The sequence below is a fragment of the Strix aluco genome, chromosome 15 (genome assembly GCF_031877795.1).
Source record: "Strix aluco isolate bStrAlu1 chromosome 15, bStrAlu1.hap1, whole genome shotgun sequence".
In the NCBI taxonomy this organism is placed as follows: domain Eukaryota; kingdom Metazoa; phylum Chordata; class Aves; order Strigiformes; family Strigidae; genus Strix; species Strix aluco.
The window spans coordinates 22,125,355-22,145,207 of NC_133945.1; the positions used below are offsets into that span (position 1 = coordinate 22,125,355).

At 43.0% G+C, this 19,853-nt stretch overlaps 4 protein-coding genes across 11 annotated transcripts in view; 3 read left to right on the forward strand and 1 right to left on the reverse strand.

Annotated features, from left to right (window-relative positions):
- Positions 1-1,786: 1,786 nt before the first annotated feature.
- Positions 1,787-6,047, reverse strand: TSR3 (TSR3 ribosome maturation factor). Its single transcript, XM_074841497.1, has 6 exons — positions 5,912-6,047; positions 5,562-5,793; positions 4,563-4,756; positions 3,601-3,774; positions 2,138-2,201; positions 1,787-2,060 (listed from the first exon to the last, which is right to left on the reverse strand). The coding sequence occupies exons 1-6, from the start codon at positions 6,006-6,008 to the stop codon at positions 1,913-1,915; spliced, it is 909 nt and encodes a 302-aa protein (XP_074697598.1). The 5' UTR covers positions 6,009-6,047; the 3' UTR covers positions 1,787-1,912.
- On the forward strand, positions 5,724-15,959 carry GNPTG (N-acetylglucosamine-1-phosphate transferase subunit gamma). Of its 2 annotated transcripts, none has more exons than XM_074841493.1 (12): positions 5,724-5,788; positions 6,222-6,276; positions 6,521-6,588; positions 8,706-8,760; positions 8,865-8,948; positions 9,996-10,089; positions 11,599-11,713; positions 12,280-12,362; positions 12,633-12,761; positions 14,163-14,244; positions 15,302-15,468; positions 15,760-15,959. In XM_074841493.1, exons 2-11 carry the CDS (start codon positions 6,245-6,247, stop codon positions 15,424-15,426), a joined length of 867 nt encoding a protein of 288 aa, XP_074697594.1. In that variant the 5' UTR covers positions 5,724-5,788; positions 6,222-6,244; the 3' UTR covers positions 15,427-15,468; positions 15,760-15,959. The 2 variants fall into 2 exon arrangements, with proteins under 2 accessions (XP_074697594.1, XP_074697593.1); XM_074841492.1 differs by lacking the exon at positions 5,724-5,788 and adding an exon at positions 6,005-6,121.
- A 148-nt stretch (positions 15,960-16,107) lies between these two features.
- UQCC4 (ubiquinol-cytochrome c reductase complex assembly factor 4) lies at positions 16,108-17,102 on the forward strand. Its single transcript, XM_074840635.1, has 2 exons — positions 16,108-16,160; positions 16,235-17,102. The coding sequence occupies exons 1-2, from the start codon at positions 16,135-16,137 to the stop codon at positions 16,581-16,583; spliced, it is 375 nt and encodes a 124-aa protein (XP_074696736.1). The 5' UTR covers positions 16,108-16,134; the 3' UTR covers positions 16,584-17,102.
- A 957-nt stretch (positions 17,103-18,059) lies between these two features.
- Positions 18,060-19,853, forward strand: part of UNKL (unk like zinc finger) — a 59,056-nt gene continuing 57,262 nt past the window's right edge. For 6 of the 7 annotated variants that reach the window (XM_074840825.1, XM_074840827.1, XM_074840828.1 and 3 more), the window contains exon 1: positions 18,086-18,176. In XM_074840825.1, the coding sequence (XP_074696926.1) occupies positions 18,106-18,176 (71 nt within the window). In that variant the 5' untranslated portion in view covers positions 18,086-18,105. Of the gene's footprint in view, positions 18,177-19,853 lie in introns of all 7 variants that reach the window. The other variant, XM_074840830.1, reaches the window with a different exon arrangement.

The window sequence follows — 19,853 nt, forward strand, 5'->3', positions numbered from 1 at the left end:
AGACTGCCATTTAAATGGCTCTGAGCACAATTCAGTTCAAGTCCTGTTTCTAAGGCCTGTGATGCTGCATTTACCTTTTGTTTAGATGTTGCCTTGGTTTCTTTTCCCTGCCCCCACCCCCAACATGAATGTGGCCCTTCTTTGGGCCCTGAGGGGTAACTGCAGCTATTCACCTCTGATCAGTTCCTTAAACAGCTTACGCAAGGCTGACTAGCTAGAGACCACTTGCTTACTGTGCATAACGGGATCAACATACTGGTGTGACCACGTTAACATAAAATAACATAAGCATTAGACTGATACAAACAATAATAGAAGCTGTCCAAGGAATGCAAGGGGACCTACAGCAACAGGATTTTAAATGGTACTTGTTTATCAGAAATACTTCTGTGCCTTCTTCCATATGTCAATGTATATAGCTTTTAGGAAAAGGACGTGCTCTATGCAATTGCAGTTTCCTTCTGTAAAGGAAATCAGTTAAATTATGTAAGTTATTTTCATGTATGTCAAGCTGATATGCCCTCTATTAAACTTTCACTGCTTTTTTAATTGTATTTTTTAGTCAAAGTCATTCTGCAAAACAAATGAAGTGTGAAGAGCTTTGTTCCATCTGAGCTGTAGCATCTTCAGTGCTTTTGTTATTAAGAAATGGCTACTGCTGGAGACTGAAGTTACTCTAAGTGTGATACAGCTCTGTTCTCAGATCTGTTCTGCTTCTCTGCATTTGATTATGATAGCTTTATAACATTAAACCATTCCCCTAAATTAGAATAGTTAACACCATCACGTTGTCCTCAGTCCTTTAAATATTGTGTAGGATTGTTTTGTTGTCACTTATCTAGAAATCCTTGTTCTAACAGCTGATTTGGGAAAGACTGCATATGCTTGGGGTGGGAAAGTGAGTAATTGAGAAAGTGAGTTAAAGGAAAAGATTACCTGTCAAATTCATTTATTTGAGCTTTTTTTTTTCTTTTTAAAGGGAAATAGAATACTTGTACCACTAAAACTGCTGCTGTGACTCTCAATTCTAGCTCCAGTAGGGCTAGCATTTAATCTCTAGTAGAAGAGGGTTAAGAGGTGAAAATCTTGCTGTGACTTGAAGAAACTGTATATACAAAGGTAACACTATGACTTGTCCTCAGTATCTCCAATTCTACTGAAGAGTTGCTGAAGTTTAGGCTTAAGTAAGTTCCAGTTGGGTGCTGAAAACGCCAAAGAGCATTCTGTGGTACATTCTGAATATAAAGTGCCAAAACACTGTAAGTTGCTTAGGACTGTCTATCAGGGTAAATAAAAAAAATAGCGTGTAGTTACTAAAAAGACATACTGAGATGTTAAAACAATTCCAGGAAGCATTCTTTCCTTTTAAGCTTTGGTAGTCAGTTTACCCTAAACTAGATGAAATAGTTGAAATACATCTGGCAGGTTCAAGCAAAAAGTCAGAGACTCCTTATGGGGTAGGTGCTGTGAACAGGGCGATCACTTAATCATGTTTTCCAGTTGAAATATAGCCCAGAACTTAGAAGGGTTTACTTAATATACTATTAGGTAGAAATAATCCCTATCAACCACTCTCCAGACACATTGATTAAAGTACAGGCTTTTTTAAACTTATAACCAAGCTTCAGGCTCCTTACATAATAATCAGCACTCCATAAAGTGTCTAAAAATTAAATAACCTAAAGCCTTTATGTGCATAGACAGACCTATAAACTCACACAGAGCCTGAGGTTCACCTAAAGGAAGGCATTTGCTAAGCACCAAGTTACAGGTGAACAAGGCACACTTAACTGTTCACAAGAAAATTTCTTTATACAAGATGTTACAACTCTGGGATTGTTGGGGTATTTTTTTAATGTTCTTGTGGTATGTGGGGGTTTTTTGTGTGTTTATTAAGAGTTTAGGGTTTTCTTTACTTTTCAAATAGTTGATTTATTGGCTGTTGTTGCAGCAACTTTACACTACCATCATCTTCTGGACTGCTCTCATCGCTGCTTTCAGTGGCATCATCTGGAGCGCTCACACTGTCGTCCTCAGATTCTTCATTACTTTGTGCTAATCTGGAAACACTTTTCAGGATTATAAAAGCAAAACAACTTATAATAAGAGAAACAGTATTTAAATTAAATTTCATTACCCTGGGGAATTGATTGGTCTGTTGGGATTACAAAATTCTTTTCCTGAGTCAACATCAAATGGATCTGGAAAAAAGAAAGAAAAACCACACACATTTGATGAAGGTGTATTTTAATGGTCTGCCTTCATTTTCATTTTAAGAGAAGATTATTGGCGGGGAAGGGGAGGCATAGGAAGTCTGATTTGGCATTCTGATGAGTCTACCATAGTAGTTGGGTCAGAAACCAGGGGAGGTAAGAAACAACTGTCAAGTTCTACCTCGTTCTAGTCTTGTCACTCTTTTCCATGCCATTTGTGCCCCCCACCCCCAAGGGGTTCAGTAGCTCTTTAGGGGTAGTCAGGCTGTACACACAGGTTTCTAAGGCTTGTGATAAGAAAACGTGTCTGTTCTCAGAATGGTTTAGTTCTGAAAGGAGCTATCTAGTTAGTTCATGTCCAGGTTTAGCTCTTGCTGAGTAAGGGGGGGGCTAGATTTGCTTTGGTTTACACAGCTGGGGAGAATTGTTACCTCAGAAAAGTCAAGGCATGATAGCTTTGGTACTACAGTCCATCCAGAAAATGCATAGGATTTTGGGTGGAAGTGTGCTTTATTTGGCATAGTAGTATTGCCTCTTAGGAACTGTCTTCAGTTTAATGTAACAGTAGTTAGGCTTCCACCAAATGACAGGATTATTTCACTCAGCCTAGTGTGTCATGACAAAGAGATCAAAGTTCAGAGAAACTAAAGGCTGTCTACCATCTCCTTACAGTGGGATCCCCTGGCCTGTTTTTATGGGACTTAACTACTGTGAAAGGAAAACATTAATTAGGAGCATCTCTTCATATGTTCTTGATCATTTGATTTGGCTTTTTTGTGCTGTTTTGAATGAGACAAGCACTCACCTGTAAATATAGCCTGAAATACTGCGATACCAGTAAGTTACTGGAAGAATTTGGGAATAAACTACTGCTCTTACTATGTTATTTTCATTATCCTTATAGGTCTGATATTAAACATCTTGATTAGGGACTATATAAACATGTCCATTAAAGGTCTTTCTGAGGTTTATGTATAACTAACTTGCTGTCAGACTGCTGTATGCCTATTATTTCTCTTACAGATTTCATGAATTACTAGTCTTTTTACTCATACTCTGCTTTTAACATCTCTAGATAAAATGAGGAAGCACTGTGTCTTCTTTTTACTCCTTAGTTCTCCAATATCCTTAATTTGATCGGGGTATCTGCTCCACAGTTCAGCTGTGAATACACTCTATATGCATTAAATTGCTTTAGTCATTTTCATCTTTTCTGATTTGAAAAAAATACACAAACTTGCTTATAAGAAGAATACACAGTATAAAGACAGAACCACACATCTCAACAAAGCTCTTCTAGCTTGCCAGTATTTTCATGAGATTAAAGATTGTACAGAAATCAGTTAGGAAAAGGAGGTGTGTGCTATATGTCTGTGGTTTTTCTTACCTATTTCTTTGCCTTTTGTTTCTTGGACACTGGATAAAAAGTCCTTTTCAACTCTCAGCACTTCTTCCTGGCAATGACAGGCTGCGTATTTTTCCAAGAGATTCTTGTTCAAGTCAATAAATGCCTTACCCCATTTAAATTTCCTTAGAAGAATGGTGGCTAGGTCTGGGAATCCTAAAACAGAAAACAAATGACCAGTTTTCTTTTTCAGTGTGAGATTTCACTCAGCTTACAGGTTTCTAAATTCAGTACAGATGTATGTATCACTACAATAGTGAGATGTTTGCCAGCATTTTTTCAGTGTTTGGGGATTCAGACTTTTAAAAAGATTAAAAATATTTTCAGATTTCAGTTTAACTGGAAATAATCTAACTGAATCCAAGAAAAGTTCATAGTCTTTTAGTGAGTGTTACATAAAAAAATTCTGTACAGGTAATGAATGATTCAAGCTCTAGCTCCCACAGCCCTTCAGTAAGAGGGTAGTTGTACATACATTTTCAGAAGATAAAAGATTTGTCTGCGGTATAGTAGAGCATGTCTTTTCAATTGTCAAGATAAGTTCTGTGATGAGTTAGCAAAACGTAACAAGAGGGGGCAATTTCTTTTCTTAACCAGAACCCACCCTATTAACAGAGTTGTTACTTCTCAGTAAAACAAAGGTGCCTATGGGTTCACACTCTGTCTTCTCTGGCTTTTTTTTAACAGTTTTTCTAACGTTAAGTGCCATCCTGACAAAACCAGGATCATCAGTTTACGTGTGCTGTTTAGTAGCTGACATGAACACCCCACAGATACCTCCATGCTACCAGACACAAGTACGTGGAAGAAAGCTTGACAATTGATTCCAAAATCAAAGGGCTGACCAGTGGGGGAGCACTACAGCTTATTCTATCACAGATCATCTCATTTATCAAGGAAGAATTGCTGGTAACATAGTTCACATCAGACACATTACAGCCTACCAACAATGCAAAAAGCTGCAGCAAAAGCTTCCACACAGGACAGTTTCCATGGCCGGCCATAGTTTACAGGATTTGCAGCCACCAAGTAAGGCAGCAGCCGTAGGTGACTTCCTCTCATCCTCTTAAAGGGAGTTTCTTCTAATCTGGCCCACGAGCAATCTATGACTGCAATTCCACTCTGAGCAACGACATGCCTGAAAAAAGCAACATCACTGTATTTGAAAAACTGTTATCACTGTATTGACAAAATAAGTGACAAGCGAGAATTAACAATTGCCACTTTATACTGGCAACAGATTTGCATACAACCCCCTCCTTTTATCAATCAAAAAGCATACATTTTACAGTGGTCTAAAATACAGATGCAATGAGAAAGAGTAACAACGTGCTTTCCTCCAAACATGCATGTGGCAAAAAAGGCTTACCCATCTTTCACACCGAATGTGAAAAATTCTACGTTTAAAAACATGTCAGAAGTGCATGGTTAATAGCAAAGCTCACATTCTTAAAAGTACACCAAAGTTCAGAATTAGGTTCTCCGCTAGCTTCTAAAGACTAACCTTTTCTCTGAGTAAATACACCTTCATAAAAATGCCACAGGCACATTTGAAGAAAATTCTCAACATTTCCACCAAATAAGTTTTCTAGTTAATGCGTTGTCTAGTGAAGAACTGGAATATGGAATCGTTAAAGATACCGTAGCTACGGGCCCGTGATTCTGAACAATTTAACCTACTAACCACGTACTTTGATTTCTCACTGGGATCTACAGATGCTTTTTTCACCTGAGACCAGCTGTGTAAAGCTGTTAGGCTGATTTAATAAAATCAGCTCTATTTCTCGTGTTCATGCGTCAGTGTAAGGTAACAGGAAGGTCAGATTTGTTCCGTAGCGCAGCTCCGGCCGTGGATTAGTGGTTAAAACGCTCCCCCCAGTCCACCAGCGCCGATTCGCATCTCCCGCCCAGCCGCCGGCCGCGCGGGCTGGCCGGGGACTCACCTGTCCGCCGGGGAGACGCGCTCGGTGGCCAGCGGGCTGAGGACGAGGCCCGGGAACCGCTGCCGCGGGCGCAGCGTTCGGAGCAGCCCCGCCCGCGCCAGCTTCCTCCCGGTGCACTTCTTGGGGTCGCAGTGTCCGAGCTCCCACATGGCGAGAGCGCACGGGAACTTCGCCGCCGCCGCCGCCCCTTCCGGGCCGGCCCCCGCCGCGGCCCCCTCGCCCTCCAGGCAAGCTGAAAGCAGCAGGCGCGCATTAGTGCCCGGCCCGTTCCCCGGCCCGGCCCCCGGCAGGGCCCGGGACAGGGCCCAGGACGGGCCCGCTCGGCCCGGAGGCCGCCGCGCGCCCCGCACCTCTCAGCGCGGCCTCCGCCTCCGCCGCGAAGGTGTCGAGGCTGCGAGCGCCGCGCCGGCCGCTCTTCCGCGGGGCTCCGCGCCGGCCGCGCTCCATGGCCCCGCGCTTGGGCGGAGCGGCCGCGCCGCGGCCTCGCGCCCTTCCGCTTCCCGCGGAAGAGGCGATGGCGGCCGCCCGGCTGCTGCTGGCGGCGCTGGGCGCGGCGCTGGGTGAGCGCGGGGGCGGGCGGGGGCCGCGGGGGGCCGCGGGGGGGGCCGGGCCGGGCCGGGCCGGGCCCGCCGCCGCCGCCAACTGCTCTGTGCTCGGCAGGTGCCTTCGCCTCGGCGGGGAAGATGAAGATCGTGGAGGAGCCGAACACGTTCGGGTACGTGGCCGCCCGCTCGCCCTGTCCCGCGGCCGCCCCGGCCCGCCGGGCTCCAGCCCGGTCCCTCCGCCGGGCCGGGCCGGGCCGGGCGCTTCTGCCGACTCCTCCGGTGCCCCGCGGGCCGGGCCGCCGCTCCCCCGCGCGTCCTGCGCGGCTGTAGGTGCTGGGACGCGCGGGCGGGGGGTGTAGCCACAGCCAGGTGCGTAGCTCGACCTCAAACGTGTCACGTTCTTTCTTTTGAAAGGTTGAATAACCCGTTCTTGCCTCAAGCAAATAAGCTGCAGCCAAAGATGTCCCCGTCCGCAATATCAGGTAGATGCAAGCGTCCCCTTTTTTGTACGGTTTTCATCATTTAGTGACAGTCATTTGCAAAATAGCCTACCTTGACTTTATGCAGACAAAGACCAATTTTGCTTGTCATTTTATGAGCGCCGTGGAGAAGCAGCACAGACAAATACATTTTATTGTGCTTCTGAAGGGTTAAAACCTAGATTAACCTCTTTGGTGTTCGATGTCCCAGTGCTGTTTGAACTGGTTTTGTCACAGTGCTGTCGGTATGTTTTAATCTGTGTTTTTTGAGCCAGTCACAGATCCCTCTGATCCTTACTGAAACCTTCTTTCTTCTTGACACAATCCCTGACATCCTTGAGATTGTCATATAAAAGACATTCTATCATCTGATAGTACTTAATACTCAAAAATTCTGTAAAAAAGCCCTAAGAGTAGTCTTGGAACAAGTCAGAGGCTCAGTTTCACACACAAAGCCTGGGTGCTGCAACATATATCCACCACTTCAGCAAAATAAACAGGAATATAAAAAATACTAGACCGTATATGGAGGAGAGTGGATAAAGTAAACACTGAAGGCAAAGAGTGAGCAAAAAGGAAATAACCCTCGTCTCTCTGCTAACCTTAGGCACAGCCTTAAGCCTTGTTCATGTTCAATAAAGGCATTTTGGTATGGTGACGTTGAACGTGATTGTGTTTAATGCCTTCTGTCATGTTGTATAAACCCAAATCAAATGTATAAATTCTGCATGTGAAAAGTGAAATAGAAATGGGATTAGTAATAGTTAGAATGCTGAATGGAAAGATGCCAAAAATAGCAGGAAAAAAAGTTAAAAGGACAGTACACTAGAAATCCTTTCCTGAATATGGGAAGTTAACATGCAGCCAAAAATAGGGGGTGTCTATGGAACTGGAATCTAGGGCACAGATCCCTGTCTTACATAGTTATTTCTTTAGCATGGAAACCTTACTCTTTCTTTTCTTTTACAAGACAGTTGGGGTAATAGTTCCTCTTATTTCTCTTTTAGAGCATCTGCTCAGGAAATGGAGGCATGAGTTTAACGCATTCCTCAGGGACATTCAAACATGCTTTTCTTCCTCTCTGGGGAGATCGTCCTAATCACTAAGGCACAGATTGCATGTAGTAGAGGGGCAAACCCTTTGGCCAAGCCTATGGTAATCTGTACAATGAAATGCAGGACTGAACAGTCGGAAGAACCCCATGGGAAAGAGAACCTGCCTGTATCCCACTGGTTACGGCATTCCAGGGGCATGATTCTGGTGGTCTGGTCTTTGTTTCTAGGAATGCTTGTCTAGATCTTTGGAAGAAGTACATAGGCGGTCCTGGCAGTGGGGAATGCTGGGATGGGGTTTTATTTTATTTGCTTTGCAATCTCTTTTCTTCTCCTTTCCTCACAAATATTTAATAATTCCATGCAAAATTACCTTAAACAAGGGATACTTGAAATACCCGTGTAGCACATAGTTCAGAGCTTTTGGCCTTTTTTTGAATGACAAGTTACCTGTCTTGGATCCCTTTGACAGTGAGGCTGGAATGCTCAATCCTACAAGAGTAGAATTGTAAGTGCTGACCTGTCTGACATTAAAAGGTTTACCTTGTTGAATACTAACTGGTTCAGACCATGAAAGCAAACAGTGAAAAAGGATATCTAGTTCGAGAATCTCAGTGAAACTTAAATATGCAGCACTGTCGACATTCTCAGCAAATGGGCTTCACTAGTATAAACTTGAGGAGTTTGGATGATACTGGGGACAGACAGCTGCCAAGCAAGACTTCTAGCGATTTCAGTGTTAGATGTTGGGAGGATCTGCACTGATGATTCCTTTTATGGATCTGGCCTCCAAATACTTGTTTGTATACAGGTTTCTTATTTCTATTGTAGAAGGAGGCTTATCTATTTCCCTGAGTATTGAAGATGAAAAATGTTAAAGATCGTGATGTAAACCAGTATAGCACTATGGGGAATTTACAGTAATCCATGTGGAAGATAGAAATTTCCTTATGTACAGCAGAAAGCTAAATTTGTCACATACTCCTTGCAGTTTTGTCAACACAGTGACTTGGTTAAATTTAACAAAAACCATTATTTTTCCTTGATGTAATTTTGTGGTGTTTTTAGGCCCTGCACATCTCTTCAGGCTTGCTGGCAAGTGTTTCAGTTTTGTGGAATCCACGTGAGTAATGGATTTCAATATTTGATTCTATATATTTATTAGCAACAAACTAGTTTGTTATTTCAGTCTGAAACATATCTTACTGTCTTTTTTTTTCTTTTAAGGTACAAGTATGAGTTTTGTCCCTTCCATAATGTCACTCAGCATGAGCAGACTTTTCGATGGAATGCCTATAGCGGGATTTTAGGGTGAGGCTTTAGACCTTTTAAGTTTTACCTGTGTTCTTAGCAGACCATTTTATAGATTCACAAAGAGGAGGCAGTTTTAAAATTAAGATTCTTTTATTTGTCAGCTTAAGTCAGTGTAGTTCCCAAGGTGTTATGCATAAAAATAGCCCATCTTGAAAAATTCAGGATTTTTTTGTTGATAAATACTAACCTCTTATTTTATCTGGAGGCTGATTAACAATCAATGCCAACTGCAGGCGTGATATGTTCATGTGAGAAATTCAGAAATGTATAACTACAGCTTATATTAACAAAGATTTAATGTCTGTTTACTATTTTCACTTTGAGTTGAATATAACCTTACAAAATGAAATGAGTGCTTTATGCCTAGTGATTGTGTTAAATATATTTAATAAAAGGTAATAAAAGACTAATGTAGACCCAAAAAAGTTTCTTGAAGTATTCAAAGACCCCAGAGTATCCAAATCATAAGACCTAAAATAAATTATAAACCAGAGCACTGCTTTAAAATTACTGCCTTTCTAAGTATTTTGTAAATAGATGTCTCCTTTTTTTCCTTATATACACAATAATTAGTGAGCTAATATGAGAGGAAAAGGGTACATCAAGATGCTGAGAGTATCATTGGCTTGAGGACTAGCAGAAGTAGAGACTGCTTTTTGTAGGTGCTCTCACCAGCACTAAAAATCCTGCAGACACGAGTTGCACAGGGTACTTAGCATCATGGAATTTGTTGTGGGATTGATCTATAAGGTGTATTTTATTGGCTTTAAACATGGATTTGTAAGTGCACATCATTTGCAAACTGAAAGCTGATCCATAACTGTGCTCTCAAAGTAATGTTGATGTGCCCTATATAGCAGCCTGGATAACAAACTGCACGGTTTATAAGGTCTTGGCTGTAAGAAATGGAAATACTAAAATAACAAAAATTAACTTTATACAGTTAAATTGAACATAGTGTAAGGGTATTCCTGTTTTTTCTTCCTGAGTGTTCACCTTTTTCTCTCCAGTGACTTAAAATAAAACCATGTCCTGTTTTTTCAGAATCTGGCATGAGTGGGAAATTGACAACAACACATTTGTTGGAATGTGGATGAGGGAAGGAGACTCATGTGAAACTAAGAGCAGACAGACAAAGGTATAATAACCTAGCCTATGCTAATTCAGACAGCATGACTCTCTAGGCACGCTCATGACACTCTACAGACTGAAACATTCCTACCTTGAAGAAGTCATCATTTAAGCTGTGATATAAAACATAAAGATGAATCCTTGTAGGAGCTAGGTCAATGGATAGAGGAGGGAAGCTAAAGTCAGGATAAAAATTTGAAGAAGTTTACTTATGTATTCTCATCGGTTACTTTTAAGTCTTTTTCCTTGTTAGAGTAGAATATTCTGGTATTATCACTACTGTAGGAACATACAGCGCTTTGTAATTTGTGTCAGGAAAAATAAAGAAAATGAGCTATTTGTTGAATTCAAGATGCCAGCCGATTGTGCTAAGAACATCCAGAAAAAAGCAGGGAAAAGAATTAGGCAGTTAACAACAGCATCTGAGAAGCTAAGTAAGGTGTTAAGAGCAGAGGGCATGCCAGCAGAAGGAAGGAATCAAATATATGGGAGTGGCAGAGGAACCGACTCAAGAGAAACAGATTCTGGTGTAAGTACATTTTAAAGAAAAAGTAAAAATTCTTATTTTGTGGAGTTCTCACATTCAAACAGTCTCTGTGCCAAATAACTATTCAACTAGAAGGATAAGGAAGGGTGTCTGAGACTTGCCCAATGTGTGGCACATGATTTGCATGCGTCCTTTATCTGTTTATTCATTGATGTTTTTCTACTTCCCGTTTCAGTGTGTTATACAGTTTTACAGATATAATGAATTAAACCTCACATTCCCTGGTGACGTAGATCGCTATTGTGAAGAAGAGTTAAAGATACCACATAGTTCACAACAGGCTGCTTTGTGTGTAGAAGATGCTTAGCTATTGCAGTTATGGGTGACAATACAGTGCTTGAGAGAGGGATATATTGTTGGAATAAACTAATGTGAAGATTGGATAGGGGACAAAACATCCTGGCCAAGATGAAAACATTCTGTACTGTAATGGAGGTGCCTTGTTAACATCTTTATCTCCCATAGGGGCTGCAGAAAGAATTACAGTTCTTGTATGACCTTTGATACTGTGATTCAAATCTTTCACTGGCATTTAGTTTTGAACAGACAGAAAATACTGGTGCTGCAAGTTTGAAGATGAAAACAATTGTCTACAGGCTAGATGTCTATTGTTCTCTTTATTTAGCACACTGGTCAGAACTAAAATTTAAGTGAATTATGCTTATGTCAGATGAGGTTCTGAAGGGCGTCCTATTCACCCTCCTTTTTTACTCTCATTCTTGCTGGAAATATGGTGCTGGGGAGTCCAAGGAACAATATTAGATGGGGGGATCATTTCCCATTAGAAGAAGCGATTTTCACATTTGATAAAATAACTTGAAGATGTGCTTGTTACGATTCTTTCTCTGTGGGTGACAGCATGTACAGAAATGTATCTGCTAGCATTGGAAGACACCAAATTGATCATCAGTGCTGTTCCTGTTTTATGTGGAGGTGTTTGGCTCATCTTTTGTTTTTACTGGTGTCTAGGTTCATCTTGTTTGTGGAAAGAGCAATAAACTGGCTTATGTGTCTGAGCCGAGTACTTGTGTTTACTCTCTGACATTTGAGACTCCTCTTGTGTGCCATCCCCACTCTCTTTTAGGTAAGATTTAGAAAATCATTTCTGTGTGAAGCAGCTGGCACATTACGCCAACCTCAGAGTGTATTTTTTTAGGTTCTTTGAGTTTATAACTTGATATAAATGTGTATTAAATATAACATATAATTCGAATTTTAAATCCCGGTCATTATAACACATACGTATTTATCAAATAAATTGTCATTGCTAGCATAGACCCAGTGAGTGATTTTTTTTTTTTTTTTTCTTTTCTTTTCTTTTTTCTTGGACTGGTTGTAGGAATCAGCCCTGTAGTATCTGCTCATTTACTTACATTACAAAAAGGGAGAGCTCAGTTGGAATTAAATTCAACAAAGAATTGAGGTCTTCTGGCTGGAACTAAGAGAAAAACTTTTGGTCAGTGGCATTCTCCAGAAACTTTATGAAGCAGAATTTAAGTTTAACCCCAACTCTTGAAAGCAGTAGAGACTGTGTAATGTATAGAACACTGAGGTCTTAAAACAAATACGCTTGCGTGCTACTAGAGGAGCATTTAACTATTGCAGGACACTGCTGTTGGTTTTTACATGGTTTGACTTCTATTTTTTCAGTTTATCCGACTCTGACTGAAGCATTACAAAGGAAGTGGGATGAAGCAGAGCAGCTTCTGTATGATGAACTAATAACTGAGCAGGTTTGTTAATTTCTTCCAACTCTATTTGGTAAAGAACAATTACTGTCAAATAGCCAAACCTGGCTTCTGCAGTTCTTCCTTTTGGAATGGATGCATTTATTCTGCATTTGGCAAATAGCAATTTTTGTGCTCTGTAACTGCTATATCAACTGCTAATTGTAAATTTTTCTACAGTGAAGCTTGAGGAATTGGAATGGCCAGTGCAAATTACAAGCATAGATGCGAGTAGGGTGAATTGATCTATTGTCTTTTGGAAACTTTCTTTTTTAGGGACACAAAAAAATACTGAAAGAAATTTTTGAGGAAGCAGGACTTCTAAAAGCAACAGAAGAAAAGGAAGTTGAAAAACAGAAAAAGAAAATGAGTCTGGAATTTGAAACAGTGGAGAAGTGCAGTAAGGTATAGAGCATAATATTTACAATATGGAATTGTCACCTTTTTACTGTATGACAGTATCAGTGTGACAGCATTGTGTAAATACTGTTTGTGGGATTATCTTTTCTGGTTTCAGTATGTAACAGTCTGCATACAGAATGATTTGATATCTTTATTCCAGCCCTTAGATCAAAAACAAAGCAGCACAACCGAATGCCTGGTGAGACGATGGGGTGGTATGTAGGAATTAGTGTAGGCACTTGGGTTACGAACACCTTGTGAGTACTCTGTCAGGGGAGTATCAGCCTGGAAGTAGGAAGGAATTACTACTGAAAATAAACATGTAACCAGTCTTGGGAATGTTGACACTTCCCTCTGTGGATAATTACCCAGACTTGTGTCAGAATGCATTGGCTGTTACGCAAGCAAAAGGCAGAATGATCTATGCTGTGTCCATTTCTGAATGACTTTCATGTGTGTGAACAGTCCTTCTGCAACAGCATTGAAATGGGGAAAATAGAGGAAGAAGGTGTGCTCAGCCTAAAAGAGTGCAAGCTCAACATCATGAAAAGGGTATGGAAGGGAATGAATTACAATGCAGCAAAGAAGCTGCTGTTGTCATTTTATTTGAAAGTGTAGCAAAGACAAAACACCACATAGTAATTCCTGAATATAACCAAATAAACTGTGGTTAAGCTGAATATACTTATATAAAGATCACCATTTTGATGTGGTACTGTTAGGAGCGGGAATATTCACCTCTTTTTTTTTTTTTTTTTCCAATAGTTAACAATACAGTATTTAATAATTTGTATTTCTTTTTCTGACTTCCTTAATTGACAAAGTTGGCTGTTTTGGTAACTGCAGAATCTTAAACAGTAAATCTTCTTCTCTTTCTTGATTCGTATAAAAACCAAAACCCACAAAAAAATTTGGGCTCCTTCGAGATTTCAGATACGTGGTTTGAGTCTCAGAAGTAACGAGCAATCCCTTGGCTCTGTAAGTTATCAGAAACTGCTGAAAGTGAGAACGTGAAGTTACTAGGTCCAGAGCGGAGATGGTGACAAATTTCCAGACTAGCATTATGATATAAAATAAAATTAGGTTGGTCCTGTAGCAAACTTATGAATGCAATTTTGTGTTATGATAAAATGCTAGTTAGAGGATAGATCCTAAATAGATACAGAAAGCATTCCTAATTTGTACTCTCAGACTTGCAAAAAGCTGGCTCCTGTTTTGGCAAGATAGAAATACATCTTTTCATAAAATTTGTACCTTGTTCTTTCAATAAGCAGTTTATCTTTAAGATCTTTTAAGTCAAAAGCTGTAACAGGTGTGCACAGACCCCTTATTTTTGACAAAATCCCATTTTCTATATGCATTTGGAGAGTGGGAGATCCATTTTAAATGTATTTTCTTTCTTAGGAATACAAGCAACTTTCTAAAGAAATAAAAAAACTTAAAGATTTATTAAGTCAGTATGGTATTGCATTCAAAGGAGATTCTGGTGAGTTTTTTGGTATTATTCTTTTTCATAATTGTCTATTCCGAATGTGAATACCCCAATGTTGTTTTCAGTTACATCAAGGATTAAATAATGTATGGAAGTAAAATTCAGTAGACAGAGTTTTTAGTAAATACTTAGGGCTTGATTCCTGTTCAAGAGGACTTACTTTGCCCCCAAAAAATCTGTTGATGACTTAAAATTTTAGCTTTATAGAAAAATTTTGACTGATGTTGTAATTGAAGTTTGTCTCCAGTACTTAAGGTGCCAAAGGAAAAGTAAAGAGGTGTTACGGCATTCGTATCACATAAACATCTTTTCAGTAACTCCACTTTCTACCACAAGGCCTGATTTCTTCAAGAACACTTGAAATGTTCTCTGTTTGATTTGGTTTTATCCTTTCTTAGTCACCTTTTTTTTTCCTCTCATTTCTGTTAGGTAAGTACTGTATCACATCCAGTTTTTGGAAGGAAAGACTGTTTGGTGCTGGCTTTGAAGAAGCAAGGCTTATCTGGATTAATTCCAGACAAGCGTGGTTTTTTTTTTGTTTTCTTGTTCTTATTGTTGGGGGTGGGGTTGTTCCCCCCCCACTTCCTTCCAGTCCATTGTGCCCATTATTACATGAACTGTAATAATAAGGAGGGTTTAATTTCCCTGAATATATATTTACACCTTTTATGTTCAGAATTGGCACTTCAGGAAAACAATGAACCTTTGAGCTAATTAAATTAGCTTAAAATTAGTGCTATACTTAATTATCTTATTTTTGTTTTGAGAAACTTATCTTTTTTTTAAATTGATTTTCTTTTCTAGGGAAAACTCATTTTTTCCTCATAGAAGTTTTGTAAAACATTTGCATGTTTAAACTATTAACTATGTAACTTGCACAGTATTTGTGTTTATTATCATGTAATTATTGCAGATGAGAACTGTATAATCAAAAGCAGAATTCACAACTTACTTTCAATGGCTTATTTCCAAACTATTTAGTGAATTCAGTGACAGAAATGTTTGGTGTTTAAAAGCAGAAATAACTGACATGTTAAACTAAATGTTACAGCTGAAAATACCAGTGTTGAACACGTAAGTAACAAACTGGCGACTGCAGCGACAACTGTTCTTCATGGGTCCAAGGATGATGAGCACCTGCATGGCGATACAGGAATTTGGAATGACACTGTATGAAGAAACTTGGGTGGTAAACAGCAAGTTCATACAGAATGTCAGGTAAGTTGAACATGTCTCGTGTCACTAAGATGGTTTACCAACTGTGAGTATTCTTGACTTCCTGAATTTCTGCCCTAAAGCAAAGGGAATGTAATGGAGTGAGGGCTCACCATTACTGAGGGCAGTTGGCTGATTTTCTGAGAACATTTGTAGAACTTCTTTGGTAAGGCTGGTATTGGGCAGAGGTTTATGGATTCTGTGTCTTCAGTCCCAGAACATGTTTTTTCATCTGTATGCTAGTGTTTTCTGTGCAGACTTTAAAACAGAAAAAAAAAATGTTTTCTGCCACAGCTGTGCATAACACTCCACCCACCTGTGCTCAGAGGTCGATGTCATCTTCGGATAGTGGTGGATAGAATGAAAGCTGTTCAGGACCTGACGGAAAGGTGCTACGAAAACACCGAACTGTTACCGAAGAGCGGCTGCGTTAAGGGAATATGTGGCAGTTCTCTGTGTGGGATATGGAATAAAGTGGCCTCTTCCGACCCAAACTGTGGAAGCGTCACGGCGCCAGCCCGCAGCGCCGCCGCCCGTGGGGCCGCGCGCAGGCCCCGCCCGGCGGAGGCGGCGCCGTTCCGGGCAGGCGGGGGCCCCGCGCGCGCCCGCGCTTCCGCTTCCGGGGCGCGGGGCGGGGCGGGGCCGCGTGTGGCGGAGCCGCACGCGGGGATGAGCTGGGCGCTGGGCCGGTGGCGGTGAGGCGGCGGGCGCGGGCGCGGGCGGGGCTGGGGGCGCGCGCTCCGCGCCGCTGACGCGTGTGTCTTTGCAGGGCGCGGCGCTGCCCGCGCCTGCCCGGGCCCCGGCGGGGGCTGGCGCGGCGGCGGGGCCCGGAGGGCGCGGAGGCGGAGGAGGGCGCGGGGGCCATCCCCTTCTCCTCTAGCGAGGCCAGCCCGCGGGTGTGGAGCGTCAGGCGGTCCATGGGCAGCGACCACGAGAGGCCGTGGGTGAAGGTGCTGCCCCTCAGCCTGCTGTGCAGCGGGCTGCTGCTCTGGTGCGTGTTCAGGGAGAGGACGGAGATCGATGAGCGCCTGGAAGCGGCTTTCTCCGGTCAGACCGTGGACTCTCTCGATGCGGCCCGGAAAAGCAGCGCTTCCCTGCCACCGCAGAAGGAGAAATGAGGACGGGAGTGCGGCTGCAGTGAAGGAAGGAGCTGCCGAAAGTTTGCTGGCGTTCACCAGGTTAAAAGATGTGTTGACACTTTAATGGGAAAACTTAAGTTTTCCGACCTGTCGGCAGCCGTACCCTGCAAGCTTGATTCCTTCACGTATCGTGCTGCTTTCGGTGCTGGTCTCAGCTTAGTAATTTACGCTGGTAGCACAAGGTGTAGTTTCTTCCAGCATTGCACAGTAGGGATGAACAGGAAGTATTGCAAAACAACTTGCATTTGAAGATAAGTTTTATAAAACCCATCTCTTCCATGGATCATTTTTCTCAGATGCAGCGTATTAAAATATCAAAGCTGTAAGTCTAAAATTGCTGCTGAAGGTGACCTTCATTTGACACTTTGCTAGTCACAGAGTATGTTCAACTTACATTGAAGACAACTGTAAGTGTATGATTCATTAATGTGGAATTCTCCGTGTTCTGATTTTTTTGTAATTCTACTAAATAACATAGAAATTACCTTCAACCCTTAATGCATAGTTGGTTCTTGCTTTCTGGACTGGGAACTTTTTAGGCATGCCTGATTTAGGTGATCATTATTGGTAGGAGAGATTTTTGCAGGGAAGTGAAGAGATTGGCTTGCATTATATTGGAGAGGAAGCCCCTAGTTTCATTGAAGAACGTATCTGGGCTTTCCTACAGATTGATACATATTCGAACTTGCACACTCTCTAAACTTCTTGGAGAGGAAGAATCTAAGCTACCACTACAACTTAGTTTCCTTCAAAGTTAGAGACAACTTTGAAATGTAAAAATGCAAAACTGGTTTTGTGCTATTAAAATTCCTAATTAAAAAAACAACACCAAAAAACCAAACCAAACCCCCCCAAACCAACCAAAAACCCAGACGTGGCAGCAGCTAGTAAGACCAGCAGGACTTAGAGAGAAAACGGACTTAGCATCATGTTTGTCTAATACTGCCGATCAGTCTCTGAACAACGTGCACCACTGTGGCTTTTAATTTTGCTGTAGTTTAACCAGATGATTCCTGGTAAATGGGTGCAGTCGGTTTAGCACCGTCACAAGGTTTGTCATGGGATTCAACTTGCGCTGCAATGGGACAGTGCAGGTGCGACACACGCGTGGGGGCGTCGGGGCAAGTAAGAGTGATCCTGGATTTTATTTCTGTTGGCCTAAGGTGTGACGCCCCTTTCTCTGACCAGCTGGCTCCCCCCGCGTTCTGTTATCAGCCGCTAGCCCCTCTGCGCGCGGCTGCCTTTTGGGTGACGCGACGGGTGTTTGCGGAGGCCGCTCTCTGCCGGCAGAACGTTCTCGCAGTCGCCGCTCGCCGGCTCCCGCCCGCGCTCGGACGCCGCTGGCGGCTGCGCCCTGGCGGGGACGCGCGCTGGTCCCGCGCGGCGCACGCGCGGGCTGCGCGGGGCCCTCGTTCGCGGGGCGGGGCCGGCCGGGTCGCGTCGCAGGGGGCGGGGCCGGCAGGACAGGGCTGCGCCTGCGCGCTGCTGACGGCCGGCGAAGATGCCGTCGGTTTCGAAGGCGGCGTCGCGGGGCGGCGGGTCCCCGCAGACCGAGCAGCCGACGCATTATACGTAGGTACCGCGCGCAGGCGGCGCCCGGTGCCCTGGGCCCCCCGCGCCGCGCCGGGAGGGGCCTCAGCGCCCGAGGCGAAGGGCCCGCTCGCGCGCCAGGCCTGCTCCGCGCGGCCTCCTGCCCTGGCGGCGGGTCTGCGGGGATGCGGCCTGGCCCCGGCCGGCCTCCGCCGCGCTCTTCGTGCGGCTCCGGGAGCCGCGGGGAGGAAGCCGCGTTCTGCGGCGGCCCGGGCACGGCTGCCTGCGGAGCCTCTTCGGCAGCTCTGCGCGTCTTGCGTCCGCTCCCGCCGTCGTGCTTCAGGTCCGCCCAGTGACCCGCCGGCATCCGCCGGCACCCGGAGACCGCGCTCTCCAAGCTGTCACAGCGGTTCTTCCACTTCCCCTAAGCGTTGCCTAGCCAGCTTCAGCCCGAGTCCTTGGGACGTTTCCGTGACAATTTTTGCAGACCTTCCCGTGCTGAAAGACGGCTTCCCTGTGCTCGCCACCCTCTGCCAGCCTGTCCTTTGTTTTCAGATACGGTCTGTAAAGACCCTGCACCCCCTAGCACTCCTGACAGCCCATCTCATGTAGGAGCACGTGCTCCCCACAAATGCAGCCTAATTTATCACTTAATTGTGGCATTCCTTCACTCCTCTCTCCTGTATCATCACTTCTATCACGTCACATTTCCAGCACTCACAAAGACCACGAAAATGTAGCCACTTACAGCCCATCCTACAGCGCTTAATGTCCAAAAATTCTAGTTCTTTTTTTTTTCCTGCTCCCCACAATCCTTGATAGTTTAGAGATTCTTCTCTGAACTTAGACATGCTTCATAACTCTGTGCCGTTACATCCTCCGTGTGCCAATTTAAGCAACTGAGAAAAAGATGCCCTTTATTCCTCTTTCTAATCCTTGCCTGTCTCTATACCTTCAATTCCCCTGTAGCCTGTTACACATCCTGCACCCTCTTAAGTTTCTGCAAAGCCCCCATATACCACTTCCTCTGCAAATACTCCCTAACTTCAATGTAATGAACTTGCTAAATTGGCTAATAGATATATAAACTGAGACAGGAAGGAGTGCTGTCTTACATCCTTTGACAAATGCCCCAGTAGTGCCCAGTCTGGGATGACCTTGATATCCTGTTGAGAGAAGTACCAGGCTTCCTAACGAGCTTCTATGCCCAGCATGCTAATGAGGGACTGCCTTATTCACACCTAAGTAACCTTCAAAGACCTCAGACTGTCTCAACACAAATGTAACAGTTGCTAAAAATAAGTTTGCTGAAGTCCTCTCATAGCCCCTGATAACCTTCATAGAGCTCTTTTAACCCTCTAGCTTTCTATATAGTGTGTCCACATTCTGGGAATGTTGTGATTAAGGACTAACATATAAATCAGATGTGTTTTTTAGCTAAAATAGCCTTTGTAGGACTATTTTGTATGGTAGCAAGCAATATGAATGCTCATTCAAGTAATTTATAATTGCTATTTGGTGGTTACTTAGGACAATATTCTAAATACTGTGCTTTTAAAATTAATGTATTTATTTGATTTTAGTTTAGTTACAAAACACAGTATTATTTGCCAGGTATTCCACTGTATTTTATTAGTAATGCATCTGTCATCAAAAATGAAGTCACTTGTATTCAACAGCTAAACAGTAAATTGTGCATAGGAACTAAAACTGTATGCA

What these genes read in the sequence shown, in the direction of transcription:
- TSR3 (XM_074841497.1), bottom strand. Translation starts at nt 6,008, where the DNA reads ATGGAGCGCGGCCGGCGCGGAGCCCCGCGGAAGAGCGGCCGGCGCGGC. An exon ending in GGCGGAGGCCGCGCTGAGAG is followed by an intron (nt 5,794 to 5,911) that starts GTGCGGGGCGCG and finishes TGCTGCTTTCAG; the next exon opens with CTTGCCTGGAGGGCGAGGGG. An exon ending in CGCGTCTCCCCGGCGGACAG is followed by an intron (nt 4,757 to 5,561) that starts GTGAGTCCCCGG and finishes TGCTTTTTTCAG; the next exon opens with GCATGTCGTTGCTCAGAGTG.
- GNPTG (XM_074841492.1), top strand. Translation starts at nt 6,007, where the DNA reads ATGGCCCCGCGCTTGGGCGGAGCGGCCGCGCCGCGGCCTCGCGCCCTT. An exon ending in GAGGAGCCGAACACGTTCGG is followed by an intron (nt 6,277 to 6,520) that starts GTACGTGGCCGC and finishes TTCTTTTGAAAG; the next exon opens with GTTGAATAACCCGTTCTTGC. An exon ending in CCATCCCCACTCTCTTTTAG is followed by an intron (nt 11,714 to 12,279) that starts GTAAGATTTAGA and finishes CTATTTTTTCAG; the next exon opens with TTTATCCGACTCTGACTGAA.
- UQCC4 (XM_074840635.1), top strand. Translation starts at nt 16,135, where the DNA reads ATGAGCTGGGCGCTGGGCCGGTGGCG. An exon ending in TGGGCGCTGGGCCGGTGGCG is followed by an intron (nt 16,161 to 16,234) that starts GTGAGGCGGCGG and finishes GTGTCTTTGCAG; the next exon opens with GGCGCGGCGCTGCCCGCGCC.